At 40.7% G+C, this 14562-nt stretch overlaps 2 protein-coding genes across 2 annotated transcripts in view; both read right to left on the reverse strand.

Annotated features, from left to right (window-relative positions):
• Positions 1-3199, reverse strand: part of mib2 (MIB E3 ubiquitin protein ligase 2) — a 39627-nt gene extending 36428 nt beyond the window's left edge. The window contains exon 1 of the mRNA XM_019349978.2: positions 3041-3199. The gene's annotated coding sequence lies outside the window, so the exon portion shown is untranslated. The remainder of the gene's footprint in view (positions 1-3040) is intronic.
• A 3062-nt stretch (positions 3200-6261) lies between these two features.
• ubiad1 (UbiA prenyltransferase domain containing 1) lies at positions 6262-11347 on the reverse strand. The gene is made up of 3 exons (XM_003455311.4): positions 11146-11347; positions 9272-9896; positions 6262-7203 (listed from the first exon to the last, which is right to left on the reverse strand). Exons 2-3 carry the CDS (start codon positions 9834-9836, stop codon positions 6716-6718), a joined length of 1053 nt encoding a protein of 350 aa, XP_003455359.1. The 5' UTR covers positions 9837-9896; positions 11146-11347; the 3' UTR covers positions 6262-6715.
• Between the last annotated feature and the right edge of the window lie 3215 nt (positions 11348-14562).

Raw genomic sequence — 14562 nt, forward strand, 5'->3', positions numbered from 1 at the left:
GGAAAAAAAGATGTTTTAATATAGCTGCAAGACAGCAGGTACGCTGGCTTTATTTAGAACCTTGATTTTATTACAAAAGACAACAGGGAACAGCAAACACATTTAGCACTGCAAAGAATCAAATGCTCACTTCTATTTATGTCCTGGGTACTCAGGCCTGGAGTATGAGACCAGGCCTCACTGCTCAGTCCAAATGCGTGCCATGAATGCAAACATACTACAGATGAAACGGTATGGAAACTTAGTATGATGATGAAAAATGATGAATGTTTGTTTTTCCACAGAGTGAAAACATTCATTCACTGTAATCATTTAAAGCTCCAGCACATCAGCCAAGTCTGACACTAGGTTATATCCAGTAACCCCCCCCCCAGGAGTAATTCACATAGCTGCAAATTAGTCTTTAGAAAACTGTAGCAACTGCAATGAGCCCAACAAGTAGCATAACCCGTTTCTCCAGTTGCAACCCCTTTGCAAGCGTCTCAACAAATGCCAGGTTTCAAATAATAATATTTTGGTCAGATGACTTAACTATGCAACATGTTATGGTGTGCAAAGGCTAAATAGAGCTTGCAGATATGCAATGAATCTGGCAGCAGAAGAATCATGTGTAATTACAAGAGTGGGTAAAAAGAAAGCCTTTCTCAGCAATGCTCTCTGTGTTTCTGGACACCACAACCAACTCTGATCAAGTTTCCCCTGACACCCTTAAACGCAAATATAGCCACACTTCACTTTTTAGTGTCACCCATCAATCAATTTCTTGACAGATCACAATGGCAGCAAGAAAGCTACCACAACACACAGACCACAAATACCCAGAGGTGGTCCAAGACCAGATGAGATCTAATAGCAGCAGTGTGTTCTTTGTCCAACCCAGGGTTTCCTCGAATTTGATGTGCCCAAAAAAACTCAAATCTAAGGCACTAGGGGCGATCCTGATCAGACACGGAAATCACTTAAAACGGTAGTACAGGACACAATGGAGAAGCAGCTCCTTCCACAAGCTGGAGCTCTTTATCTTGTCTCACACTCCTCCCAGCCACTCTACAAAAAAAAACCCCAGCCATTTTGGCAATGTACATTAGCAAATATAAATATGCTTTTAGCTCAGGATAATAGAAATGGTGATGGTGCAAACCTTCACCTGTCAACCTCACGCTCCATTTCACCATCACTAGATGTAAAGAAAGATTGAGAAACACTGGAACTCCTTCACTTGGACCAGCTGATCCTGGGAGCTGTGATTTTGGAAATGACGGAAAGCTGTTCCCAAAGTGGGAGCCAAAAGAAGATTTAGAAGACCGATTGAGAGAGGTGTTACCACGTGCTACCTTGTCCAGATTCAGGAAGCCACAACCAGACCTGGGAGGGTAACATCCTTCCAGATATTGCTGGGAGAACTAGGTCAGGTCATTGTCCAAATGTGTCCATTCTCGCATGCAGCACACACAGGTGCTGTCCATTTTCAACCACAATGTTTAATGTGATCCTAACAGCACATCCCCTGGGTAATGGTTAGCGAAGTTCTGGGCTGCAGTATGACGATTTTTCTAGTCACCTGAGGCGCTGCTCCATCCCAAGAAGAATTCAATTTTCTGGCACAAATGCTGCACTCTAAAACATCAGCAAAATTAGACTGTTTTTGACCTGTGGATTGCTACACTTGGTTAAACCCATTACTGCACTCGTGACTGCTAACATCAAGCTCCACTATGCAATATTATGCATGCTTGTCAGCCAAAAATCCCCTTTTCTTAGCTTAGTTTGAAAATCTACTTAAAAAGACAAGAAATGTTTAATAAGTGATGTGGAAACACTCAAAAGGTCACCATATTTTCCATCATTTACAGAATGTATCATTCCAGCCACCAAGCGCTAATGATGGAAACACAAACCATAACAGGGCCACTAAAATCATTAATTCTAAATAACTGCTATTTTAAACAGGCCACGTGTTGAAGAAAGTTTCGAACTTCTTTCCAAAAGTTAAATCAAATAGCATAATACCTTACCTTGGGTATTTCCACATAATATTTTCCCCATTTGTCCTAAAACGCAGTAAAGTGAACTGCTTCTCTAAAACACTAGCCACAACCGTGATGTAGGAAAGCAAGCAGGCGCTTCAGGTTATTACTGTAATGTAGATTTGTGGAACCAATAAGAGACAAGACAAAGACACAGCAGAAGGCTGAAACTATGCTGCCGAGTAGGTGTGGCTGACCAGTTATATGACCAGTTGCTGCTCCAGTGTGAGGCAGCTGCAACTGAGCTCTGATTCATCACTACCAAATGACCAGAAAGATGACAGGTGTTTAAAAAAACAGTGCCACAGTCTTACCACCTGTCAGGGTAGCCAGACACTGCAACATCAATGACAAAATAATTTCTCTAACAGTGCCCATCGTTTAATCTAATAGTTTTTTATTCTTATGCTCCCACAGTTCTGTCTTTTTCAGCATTTTCAGTCAGGTGACAGTGAATATAAAGTTTGTCCAATGCTGATGGATACAGTAAAACAACCATGACACCCCACAAACTGAAAGTAAGCCTCCTTGTTATCGACTGCCTGACCTCTCATGTGACGAAGGCGTGACACTAAACACCTCTCAAAATTTGCCGGCTTAATTACAGCAAATGTTATGCAGATTGTTACACTTTAAAGGCAGTCCAAAACTATTCGCTCTAGCTTAAGTGTGGCTTTTTTGAATTGACAACTGAAGTTCAAGCAGCTTCACCACAGTATAACGATGCTGTGATTGTAACAGGAAAATTAACGGAAGCCTTCCATCTTAAAGGCAGCTGGACAGACTCACATCTGTGTTCTTATTTAGTCAAAACTGTGCCGTGACACACACACAGACCTTTTTTCCTCGGTAAAACAGTGACCAGAAATCAGCGTCGCTTTTTTAGGGATGGCTGGATTCTGCGTATTACTAGCTTCTCTAACGTTAATGCTAGCTAGCTAATTCATGTTTTCCCAACCTGTACTGGTATATTAAAAAAAGAGGCAGCTTATTTTACAGGTGTAGCTACTCACCGGGTCTTTTCCACGAATTTATTTTGCAGTGAAATAAAATTCCATATTGCTGCCTACTATCAACGCTGACATGGCTTGCTTCAAGACAAATAAGTATTTACAATACTGAAACCTTCTGCTGCACACAGCCATGACAACACGCCCATGCGTTACGTCACTGGTGCTACCTTCACGTGCTCCTCGTGAAAAAGGAAACAAATCTTCATTCAAATACAAACTGTATACAATCACCGGCCACTTCATTGGGTATACCGGTTCAACTGGTCGTTAATTAAGATATCTTTACAGCCAACCCATTTTATGGTATCAGCTATGGTAGCAACTCCAGGCGTTTGGCTATATAGACATAGTCAAGACGAAGTTCAAACCAAGCATCAGAATGGGGACGAGTGGTGATTTAAGTGACTTTGAACGTGGCATGTCTATTGGTGCCAGGATCTGAGTACTTCACACTGTTGATCTTCTTGGATTTTTCTGCACAACATGTTGTCTGATTAAAATGCCTTGTTGATGACAGAGGTCAGGGCACAGTGGCTGTAACTCGAGTAACCACTCGTTACAACCAATATATACAGAAGAGCATCTCTGAATGCAAAACAGCACAAACCTTAAAGCAGATGGGCTACAGCAGCAGAAGACCACACTGGGTTCCCCTCCTGCCAGCTACGAAGAAGAGACTGAGGCCACAGTTCACACGGGCCAAACTGGACAATAGATGACTGGGAAAAAATTACCTGCTCTGATGAGCTTTGATTTGTGCTGCAACATTCAGACGGTTTGGTGTAAACAACATAAAAGCTCTGACACATCCTACATTTTATAAATAGTTCAGGCTGTTGGTGGTGTAATTGTGTGTGGAGTATCTTGGCACACTTTTGACCCATTAGTGCCAACTGAGCATTGTTTAAACACCACAGCCTACCTCAGTATTGTTGCTGAATATATTTGTCTCTTTTTGACCGCAGTGTACCCATCTTCTGATGGCTGCTTCTAGCGGGATAACACACCACATCAAAAAGTTGGCTGGTTTCTTGTACGTGGCAATTAGTTTTCTGGATTCAAATGACCTTCAGTAATCATCTCAATCTAGTACATTTGGGATGTGGTGGCACGGGAGATTTCAATTATAGGTGTTCAGGCGGCAACTCTGCAGCAAGTGTGAGATACTGTAAACATGAACCTAAATCTCTGAGGTATGTTGTCAGCAACTTGTTGAATTTATGCCACAAAGAATTAAGGTAGTTCTGAAGGCAATAGCAAGGTGTAACTAATGAAGTGGCCAGTAAGTGTGTTTTATAGCGTTTGACTTCAAATAATAACCAATGACATTTATCCAGTATGTCACCTGTGTAGCTTCAGTGCAAAGAAACAAGAGCATTAGAGGTGATAATAATATTTTTTTAAACTTTCTTTAAAACATAATAAATGGGTTAAAGGGAAAGCAAAACTATTTGAAACAAGGTTATTCAACAATCGTTCACTGTGCTGACTTATATTTCACGTGTCCTCCTTCTCGTCATCTTAAATGAACTCAAAGTACAACCAGTCACATAAGATTAATGTACCTTTCAGTTCATCAGTATTTATAGGATGCCAACATATCAATAGCATTTTCAATGCATAATGTTATGGTGCTCCACTGTTTACAGCATTTATCAGATGGGAGTGGCAGTTTTCAACATGCAGTTCATTTGCCCCTCATGTCTCTGGGCTATGGGTGGATACTGCAGAATGCAGTATGGAGCCATGTAATTATTAATGTAAAGCTCGGGACAGCCTTCCTAATGAAATACAATTAAAGCACTCGACTCTTAACTGCACTGTAACTAAGGTTAAAGTGTAAAACTACCAGCTATGTTTAAGGACAAAGAAAAAGGAATACTGCAAACACGTCCAGTAAATAAAAAGTATTCAATTAAAAGAATAAAAATAAAGCTTCTACTGCGATCTTTTATTAAAATAACTTTCCACAGAGGCTGTGTTTGATCATCGTTCTTCTGCTAATATTCAAATTAGTGATACTTATAGATTTTGATACTATAAGACATAGACTGTGTAAACAATTAGCCTAACACCGAGTCGTTACACCAAAACGTCAGAGAGCGCGTGAAACGTTTAATAACACAAAGCCTGTGACAGCTTTCTGTGCCTGTTGTCCTAACACCTGTTCAATGCTGCCCCCTGCTGGCCAACTATGACCATCGTTTTTGGGGGCTCAATATGCACTTGTTAATGAAACTTCAACATTATTGTATTAGAATCATAAGTGTACATTAGAACATAACTGCAGATTATATTTAGTGCCTGCTGTTAGAAATGTAATTTAGTGGAGTTATAGTGGCATGGAGGAATGACTAGATGTGCACGTCTGTGTGGGTTTTCAGTCATCCAGGTCATAGTAAGAAGGCGACTGGTCTTCTTTATGGTGTTAGAAGATGTTTGACCTCTGTGCCTTGTCATGCTAGCCAAGGCACAGAGTTGAAAGAAGAGCCACTTTGACATGATAAGACATCTGCTCTTAAAGGTTAAAGGTCACTCTGTCGAGGATGCCAATGCTCACATTTTGGAGCGAGACCACAGGTGGTTTGAAAGAGGAATAAAAGAGGTCATCTATGTCCATCATTGAACAGAGGGAGTGGCTGCCCCCCTTCCCAAGCACCTCATGTCATGTGATCTCAATAAATCACATGATAGGGTAGGGCAAGGTGTTCCAATGGTTTCACCTGAAACCTGTGGGTGGTGGTAATGACTCACACCTTGGCTCATGTGATGATAGGAGGTATTCATTGACCCACTAAGCATAAAAAACCCACTAGAATTTAAATACCTTCATGTCTCCACCTTTTGGTTCTAGAACTGAAGAAGCCCCTTGGAAGAGAGGTGAAACATCATCATCCAAAAAAATAAACCCTAAAGAAGTTCAGTCACTTTTCTAAGTTTCTTAGACTTTTAGATGATCTTTCTATGTGGTATGAATGAGACTGCGCTACTATTCATGCCAGCTTTGTATAGCTCTAAGAACACGAGAGAAGTGTCCATATTATGAAGCATTAGTTGCTCTGTTATTATGTGTGATGTATTTTCTTTTTCATATTTGGGGGTTGTTGTTTTTTTCCCCCCACCCAATGTAAAACTAAGGATTTCTAAACGTTTAGCGATGTTTACTTGTCTCAATCCATCTGGATTAAAGATGAGTAAGCAATCTTACCTTCGATTCAAAGTGAAGACATCAGTATGAGTAACTTTTATTACAAGCTGACAAAATACTATTAGGCTCTCCAAAATGAAAACCACAATGAACAAATCAAGAGTATGTACCATGAAGAGAGGACAGCAATGGTTTACTGATGTTTGTAGGATCATGTTATATGTCATGTCTAGAAATATGGCAACAGTAGGTTTACTTTCAGTCTTTATATGATGAAAATGTTGCCCGCCTCTACAAATCAACACCAACACTTCGTACTTTTACCAACACATTACACCAGGCTCAATACTCGATAAAAGAATCTTGATTATGTTTTCAGCATCCCGAAGGAGGAGCTAAGTCTGTTCAGCTCATAAATTAAACATTAAATTAAAGCCAGCGAGACCCTTTAGACAGTTTTGTATGAATACAAATCAGTACGTAAACTAGTCAGTATTAAATCGACAAAATTTGAATTTTCTACTAAATCACAGTAATGGCAGGCTGCCAGAAGGAGCCAGAATGATCCCGAATACATAGAAAAGTCCCATCAGGAGGTTGAGCTTGGCTGTTTTCTGGGGGATCTTGGCGTAGCATCGGCTCCTGAACTGCTTCTCCAGGGAGAAGGCCATGGGCAGCGTGAGCAGAGGCAGTGCCATGCTGATGGTGTAACGGGTGGCGAGGATGCAAAAGAGCACGTAAGGGACAAAGAGCAGGAGGTTGTAGAGGACGTAAGACAGCATAGGTCCAATGAGGATGGCCAGGGTGACAATCCCCGCTTGCTTGTCAGAGTCCATGTCTCTCGTGTTGTTGCTGTGGAGGATAGCTTCTGTGTTGAGGGCCAGCGGGACGGCATACACCAACGGGAGCACGGAGAGGTACCCGACCTGCACCGCGTGGGCAAACATGACCGCCAGTGGGCCGAAGGTAATGAGGATGACTACGTCTCCCAGGGCCACATACTTGAGGCCGATGCCTGGAGAAGAAGAGAAAACAGGATCAGTCAAAAACAGCAAACTGAGTTCCACCGAGTCTCACGGGCAAAGGTTTGGCAGTACATTTAAAAGAGTATTCCAGCAGTCTGGCTACTGCATTGTTTTAAAGTTTGGGTTAGTCTTAGACAAGTTTGGTCAGAATCATTTGATCCCCACCTCCCATGACACGATTTTTTTTTTTAAGCCTCTCATTAGTGCGTCACTTCCATGTAAAGTCTTTCAAGCCAATTTGAAAAACTGACCAACTATTATCACACACTCACCAGTACCTACCACAGCCAGTAAACTGCTGTTTTTATATCAGTGATGTTCCCCAACACCACCTTTTTTCCCTTAGCAGTGATCAAATTCCTAAAAACACATCACCGTTCATTCAAATGATGCATTTTACTTTATTATTTGTAATGGTAAAGTCTTTCAGGAATAAACGTAACCCTACACCTCTGCCTACTTCAGCCTGAGTGGATCTATGAATACCCGACCCCTCCACCACCTCACTGCAAATGACTCTACTTAAACACAATGTTAGAAATTTAAGTGATAGATAACGTGATCCTTTAGCCTGACTATGTTATCAAACAGTCAATCTAGGAACCCACCACCTCGTGTGCATACTGAAGCGCAATTTATCATCCGGACATATGGTGACTGGCTGAAAAGTGGAAGGGAATAGTGAAGAGTGTGACAGTGGAGTTTACGTGGAACAGCAGAACTGCAAATAAATACAGAAAGAAAAGCACAGACAGTGGCTGCTTCACAGAGAAAACTTCACTTTTCGCTGTGGCTCACTGACCAACACCACAAGCTGGAGTAACCCTTAGACCAGTTGTACCACATACTTTGTACATCGCCTCCATCTGACAACAGATGCTCTCTGCAGGCACACAGGCCATCCCTGAAGTACCAGCAGTCGGCACTCTGCTGGACCATAAACTCTGCCTGCAGTCCAGCAGAGGCAACATGTGCACTGTCCACTAACACAGTGGTAAAAACAATTACAAAAGTCCAATGCAGCTCCTGTCTGCATTTTTATTGCCGTTTCTTGGGCGCTTTTCCCATTCCAACTGAACTTTGCTGTCACTCCCTTCTTATTCTGGCCTACTTGATGCTTACATCTGCCATTTTCAGCAATGTGACGACGGGAGATGCACATCATGTTACATGGAAGGTTATGGTGTAGGCATCACTGTCCGAATGGAAACATGTACACAGATCCAACACATTTGCGGGCCCATAAATTCTGCTTAAGCTGACCAATCTTCTAAGCACTCTAGTCTAATCATAGTAAATTCAGGCCAATACTTTGTGTTACATCTAGCACTCATTATTTAGCAAGGCAGAAATATTTTCAAAAGCCAATAAATAGTTACACTGTCATGAGATGATCTGGTTTTCAGACTGCATTACAGCAAATCCAGTCCTTGTATGAAGTGTTTACCTTCATGCAATTACACAAGACTACAAACCAAAACCAGAAAGGTTCTCATACCAAAACCTGTGTCCTTTGCATATGCAGATATCTGTTAACAGAAGTTATTCAACATCTCTTGGTGGTAGATGAACATTTTTCCTGAAAATCAGTTCTGACAATCCTAATCATCTGAACTTTTTTCCTAAAACAAAATAATATCACACTTAAAAAAAAAAAAAGAAAGAAAAAGAAAAAAGTCCTGATGAACTACATTCTGTTGGAAAGCATGGATGTCACCTCATGAAAAAAATGTGACACATCTCTGACATGTTTTTAAAGAAATGCTTTCTTAAAGGGCCAGTTCACCCAAATTCAACAAACAGGTAACTGTGGGGATGGGTTTTTTGCCAGTTTTCAGTCATCTGTCTCTCAAACATCTGCCACCAGATTGTGAAATATATTTTTTCAGTGTTGAATCGCACCTCAATGATTTTAGGGTAGATGCAGAGTACAAATTATCTGCAAAGCTATGAACCAAAAGTGACCCTCCAACATGTTGAGTAGTACAGCTTAAATTTAAGATGTGTGTTGACAAACAGATAAGCAGTGGTTAATACTCAATTTAACGTTTCACTCACCACCAGTGTATAAGAAGGAACTGGAGAGACCCCCAAAGTAAATTAGGGCTAGGTGCTCCAGCCTCAGCGTAGACAGGAAGAAAAGCAGAGTGGCACACAAGCACCCCAGAGAATATAACAAAGCGCCAAACATAACAACATCCTGTGGCGCCAGGATTTCGTCCACAAGAGTCCTATCATCACTCTTCTTGTGGTCAATCCCTTTGGAGAAGTCATAGTAGGTGTTTACAAGGTTACCCGCCCCGTGAACCACGAGGACGGCCACAGCACACACCATCAGAACGACCAAGTCCACAGAGCCATCCAGTTTGTACGCCAAGGCGCTGCCGAGGGCCACGGGCGTAAGTGAGGCGCTGAAGCTCCATGGCCTCAATGCTAGCACATAGGCCGCACACTTGTGCCTCACATGCGAGGCAACGCGGGCCATCCTTGACATTTTGTTAGCAGGTGGAGGATGATTTTGCACAGAGTTACTCATACCAGTTGCCCATTGCTGGCCATTATGACCATTTGACCCTGCAAGTAAAAACGTTTCGGCCCTGCTTTGTTTCTGCTCTTTGGCCATTGTCCTTCAAGGTGGTCTGCAACACGAGCAATATTCCCAAATATTCCGAGTCTGGGATTTCTGCAAGAAACAAAAAACACAGAATATAAATTTACAAAATGGACAGCTGACAATGTTTACAAAACCACAGCCATCATATGAACATATCATTTCCAATACACTAAACAAAGCCAGGTAGCAAACTTTAGTACTTTGAGGAAATAGGTCAAGAATTTTGGTGTAATGGTTTGCAACATTTGCCTTACACACAAAAGATCTCCAGTTTTAAGAAAGAAATGAATGCCAGAATGCACTTAATAAGAAACTGTGGTAACACTTACCAATACCCTTAGTGGTGTGACAACTTAATGTGACGATGTTAACTTACAACAGCAAGTAACAATAAAAACCAACAAGCTTTGTTTTAAAGGTGCTATATAAGTAAAGTTACTGGTTGAGAGTAAACAAACAAAAGATTGGTAAAACATTTGAACAAAGTTTAAAGGTTGGACAGCACTGGCAGAGGAAGTCTACAGGTACATGGAGATTAAAAGCAGAAGCAAATATAAGATATTGAAAAATAATCACCCAAAAGAGATCACATTATACAGCACAACATAAAAGTAATTCAACACTGAGAAAGCCCAATTATTAAAAAATGTCTATAAGAGAGATTTAAACAGACAGGGATGGCTAGCAGAGCCTTGACTTGGAACCACAAGTTTATGGTGTCATATGATTTCAATTATACTTTGGCGAAGTCCAGAGAGGGCCTTAAAAGTCATCATAAAAACAATCCAAAAGTTAAAATAAACTAAAACAGGAGTGATATGCTATCCTGTTTTGGTTTTGGCGAAGAACTAAAAACTTTTACATATTTTTTTCTGAAAGTTTTACACAGACTTTGTTACTGACATACACAACCACGTCACATCCTCCATCTTCTGGGAAATGTTCACACAGTTTAAGGCTGTTTGTAGACATGTACATACCCTGTTGTGTTTGTTTGTTAAACTGTGTGAATGAATAAATACGAACTGCGTGACAAATAGTCTCACTGAGTTCCAGGGAATTTATTTTTAAGTGGGTCGTTTAAAAGCCCAACTCCGGCTTACTGTCAATGCAAACTTCATTTGAAATTTGGATGAAACTATCCTCGGGAGAAAAACTGCTCAGGTGCTACCCAGACAAGGACACGGCACTCGAAAGGGGGCAAACAACATGAGGCTAACTACTGAGATTATGGGATTAAAGCTAAGTGCTAGCCATCCGAGCTAATGGCTGTGTGTACGGGGACAGAGGGGAGGAAATGTCTGACAGTAGTTCTTACCTGCTATGTTTTCAATATCCCACACACACCGGCACTCTCTCCACTTAAAACCATATTTCTCTTCAAGCTGAGCTCGGTGTTGAAGGAGACAGTTAGAAAGCTTACGTGTCAGCTTCTACAGTACCGGACTGGCTGGCCACTGTAAAGCCTGCGAGACCAGACGGGCGCCATTTCCTCCGTCACGAGTGTAACCGCGTACAAAGGTCGAAGAAAACAAGCGTCGTAAAAAAAAAAGGTTCCGCCCTCTTTTTTTATTCTTAGATATAAACCCGGATAAGAGGCAGAAAATAAATGGACGGATGGATGGATACAGCACTGGAAAAGTCTTTATATTTTGTTAGGAAAATGGGAAATAGGCCAGTTTATTGAAACATAAGCAAAGATACAGAATATAGGGCACAAAAACGAAAAGAAACGTGTTTGTGAAATTCTATCCAGCTTGCATCAATATTTGATGTGAATACCTTTGTTCTTCAACGCAGCCTGAACTGTCTTAGACAAGCTTCCATTTATTTCTTTAAGTCGTCAGGAATAGTTAAGGCTTCTTGAACATTCACAGCTCTTCTTTGGACGTTGGCTGTCGTTTGACGATCCCACAGTACTTCAGTAGTGTTGAGGTCCGGGCTCCGTGGAGGCCAATCCATGACTGATGGTGTTCCCAAACACATTGCCAATGCTTTGACAGTGTGTTTGGGATCACTGCTATGCTTAAAGCTTAAACAGCTAATCCGAATCCAGATAGCGGATCAATTGTGGTGGAGGATCAAAATCTGACAGCACTTTTCTGCTTTTTTAAAAAATTCCATCTGTTTTGAGAAGATCTCCAACACCACTGGCTGAAATGCAGCCCCACCGTGACAGAGCCTCCACCGTGTTTTACAGGTGGCTGCAGACACTCACTGTACCTCTCTCCAGACCTCCAACTTGTCCAGTTTCCTCAAATATTTAGAAATAGAAATAGAATAACCTTTATTATCCCTCGGATGAGAAATTTCAGTGTTACAGAGCTCTTACAGCAAGGGGAAATAAGATATAAAAGGAAGACACAAGTTGGTCCTATAAACATAAGCAACCAAAGTTCGTATATACAGGTATATACAGGTAACAATGTATTTAAGGAGACTCTAGACATCACACCAAGATATGAAACTTTTTTTTAGCTAATAACCCTTTGAGAGTCACCATGTTAGGGTGAAAACACTATTTTATGTTTGTCTGTGTTATTTCATTGTTTGTAGATTCAACTGAAGAAATGGGAGAGATTTTTGTGGGGGGGGGTTGTGACAAGCAGCTGGTGATAAAATACCTAAAAATACAATTTAAAATCGGTTCTTTGCTAAACTGTGTTATGTGTGAACACAGCACTGGTTCACCCCTTGAGTTAGATGCGTTTTTGTGTGCTTGAATGATGTATAGGTCAGTGTTAAGTGGCTTAACAACATTCCTCTGATAATGGTCAGGTCCAAGGACTGGACTGAAAATAAGTGAAAAAGCAGCCAATGTAAAAAAAAAACAACAACAACAACAACAAAAATAACCAACAACTCATAAAGTCCTTCAGAAAGCCTGGAGAACTATTGTTCAAGACCATTTTAAAAATGCCAAGAAGGCCTGACTCATTGGAAGCAAAATATAAAGAAATGAGGGTGGCTCAAGACTTTTGCACAGTATTGTATATATATTTATTATATCATCAAACACACACAATGACGTAATCAGGCAAAATGTCAACCCTCCAATGACATATACAATTTAAAGGAAAAAGTGGTCATAGTCATAGTTATCATATGCATACTGAGGTCACAAGAAGCTGTTTGTGCTCATAGCAATGAAAACAATCCAAAACAGATAATTGGAAGAAACAAACAAACTGACAAACACAGTGAAAGAAATCTAACTATCACATGTGGTTTGGCCACATAACAAAGAGTGATTTACTCACCTCAGTCAATCACAGTTAAGCTACTTAAAAAAGAAAAGAAAATCAGTGAGTAAGTAGAGTGGTTTGTGGTTGGATGAGTGACGCATGAGTTCAAGCGGTCTAGCTTCCAGCCATTTAAGGGAAAAAAGATTAGCCAGGTCTGGCCAGAGATGACAGTCAGCTGGCTGAGGACCTTTCCCAGCTTCACCCAAGGGTGTACTAGAACAACAAACTCAGGGGAAGGTCATCAGACCAGGAAAAAAGAGAATCTCCCCCCTCGAGTAGTTGGGCTGCACTGGATATACTCAGTAAGAAAATGTAAAAAAAAAAAAAAAAAAAGTTGTAACATTTTACACAAATGCATACTACAACAATGGATTGGTCGCTCCAGTGACCAGTTTATCTAAGACAAATAATGTGGGAGTGCATTCAGCTACATCACTTTAGAAAAGGGTCCAGTGGAATCAGTTCTATGAAATAACTTCTGGGTTTGGTCACTGTAACAAATCAAACAGATAACGATTCAAAATAAGTTGTATATCTTCAGTTTTTTCTGCTTTGGTGCTTAACCAAGGGGAATCAGCAGAAGTTGCTGATGAGCAGAGGGAGAAACAAAGCATTTTAGGACTGCAGTAATGCTACTAGTTTGTTGAAAGTTAAGTTCAAGGAAAAAATGTTGATTAGGTTCTACTTTGGTTGATCTGTCTTCTTCAGAGCATCTTGGCTTGTCACAGGAAGGAAAAACACAGGCAGAATCATCATTAAATATCATTTATGTGTCCTCAGGGCCAAGCATGTCAGTCAGCACGGATAATACCAGAACCCTGAAACTGGCATGACATTATGAAGTCTTTATTAATTTGAGAAATTCCACCGATTTTCCTGTCAGTCAGACTGTGTCGGGGAAAAAAACAAGTATTTACCAGCCGGAGTCAGAGACACTCAAACAAGATTTGACCTAAAAGCAACAAAAATGATCACATGATAGAAATGCCTCTACGCTATTTAAATACAGTCATAACAGGGTCACACAGAGGGTGCAAGTGTAAACTGCCATTTAAGTGTCACTCCGTCTTGTAGGGGAACAACTCATGGAACATTTTTTTGATTAGACTGAACCTTATTTTCGACTCACTGCTTATGGTTTGACTTTCATCCCAGAAGCAGCAGATTTCTCTCAAGTTTAAATCTCTGACACGTCCTTTCCTGCATTTTGGTGGATTTTTCTGCCCCATTTTCCACCTTTTATGCATCATAGTTGGAAGTGTCTTTATGTCTGAAAAGGGAAAGTTTAATATTAAAAGTACTAAATCAACACCTGTACAGATTTACTCTTCTGTGCTATTTTGTGTCAGCTCAGATTGACAGTGTAATGAACTGACTGTTTACCAAGCTATTAGTGGCATCTTTAATCTCTTTAAACGTGAACCCCAGAAGTAAATAAGAATGAATTTATGTTCATTTATCAACACCTGGACAAAAATAGCTCATTTTAA

Source organism: Oreochromis niloticus, linkage group LG20 (assembly GCF_001858045.2).
Source record: "Oreochromis niloticus isolate F11D_XX linkage group LG20, O_niloticus_UMD_NMBU, whole genome shotgun sequence".
Classification (NCBI taxonomy): Eukaryota; Metazoa; Chordata; class Actinopteri; order Cichliformes; family Cichlidae; genus Oreochromis; species Oreochromis niloticus.

Excerpts from the sequence above, each read along its gene's own strand:
- ubiad1 (XM_003455311.4), bottom strand. The coding sequence starts at position 9,836 with ATGGCCAAAGAGCAGAAACAAAGCAGGGCCGAAACGTTTTTACTTGCA. Across the intron at positions 7,204-9,271 it reads TTCCTTCTTATACACTGGTG|GCATCGGCCTCAAGTATGTG; the intron begins GTGAGTGAAACG and ends CTTCTTCTCCAG.